Source organism: Lottia gigantea (assembly GCF_000327385.1).
Source record: "Lottia gigantea unplaced genomic scaffold LOTGIsca_16818, whole genome shotgun sequence".
NCBI classification, from domain to species: Eukaryota; Metazoa; Mollusca; class Gastropoda; family Lottiidae; genus Lottia; species Lottia gigantea.
The window spans coordinates 1-1,045 of record NW_008708104.1 but is presented as its reverse complement, the minus strand read 5'-3'; the positions used below and the strand labels follow the sequence as shown (position 1 = coordinate 1,045).

Here is a 1,045-nt window from a genome sequence, read left to right as displayed (position 1 = left end):
AGACTTCTTCACTATCACTTCAGATGATCACTTCAGATACACTTGCTGAAGGAATGAAGGAATGAATGAATGGAAGAATGAATGAATGAATAAAGGAATGAATAACTGAATTTGAAATGAATGAAATGAATATTGTATGGCTAGACATATCTTTCAGTCCCTTTGGTCTGTCTCCATTACAAGAAGAAAAAAATTCATCAGTAGAAAAATTCAGACAAAATTCAAAAAATTATAGAACAGATTCAATAAAAATTGGAATATATTCTGCATTTCTAGAATCTTTGGCACCAGTGAAATCATTACAAATTCATGAACTTTACTGATTTACACTAAAGTGGAATAAAACATCCACCTTTCTCAACTCTGTTTGATTTTGACTGTATTTCAGTGTGTAATGAGAGAAATTCATCAAAACTGCTAGAGTGTAACTACTACTAATGCCTGTGATGTAATTACTACTAATGTCTGTGTTGTAACTACTACTAATGTCTGTGATGTAATTACTACTAATGTCTGTGTTGTAACTACCACTAATGTCTGTGATGTAATTACTACTAATGTCTGTGTTGTAACTACTACTAATGTCTGTGATGTAATTACTACTAATGTCTGTGTTGTAACTACCACTAATGTCTGTGATGTAATTACTACTAATGTCTGTGTTGTAACTACCACTAATGTCTGTGATGTAATTACTACTAATGTCTGTGTTGTAACTACCACTAATGTCTGTGATGTAATTACTACTAATGTCTGTGTTGTAACTACTACTAATGTCTGTGATGTAATTACTACTAATGTCTGTGTTGTAACTACTACTAATGTCTGTGATGTAATTACTACTAATGTCTGTGTTGTAACTACTACTAATGTCTGTGATGTAATTACTACTAATGTCTGTGTTGTAACTACTACTAATGTCTGTGGTGTAACTACTACTACTGCCTGTGATGTAATTCCTACTAATGCCTGTGTTGTAACTACTACTACTGCCTGTGATGTAATTCCTACTAATGCCTGTGACCGACTAAGTCTATGACAGTAG

General features: G+C 32.7%; 1 protein-coding gene across 1 annotated transcript; it reads right to left on the bottom strand.

Annotated features, from left to right (window-relative positions):
• Window positions 1-448: 448 nt before the first annotated feature.
• Window positions 449-985, bottom strand: LOTGIDRAFT_60991 (hypothetical protein; the record flags this gene model as incomplete). The annotated part of the gene is made up of 1 exon (XM_009051468.1): window positions 449-985. A coding segment is annotated over one exon (537 nt), but the record flags the coding sequence as incomplete, so codon positions are not given.
• Between the last annotated feature and the right edge of the window lie 60 nt (window positions 986-1,045).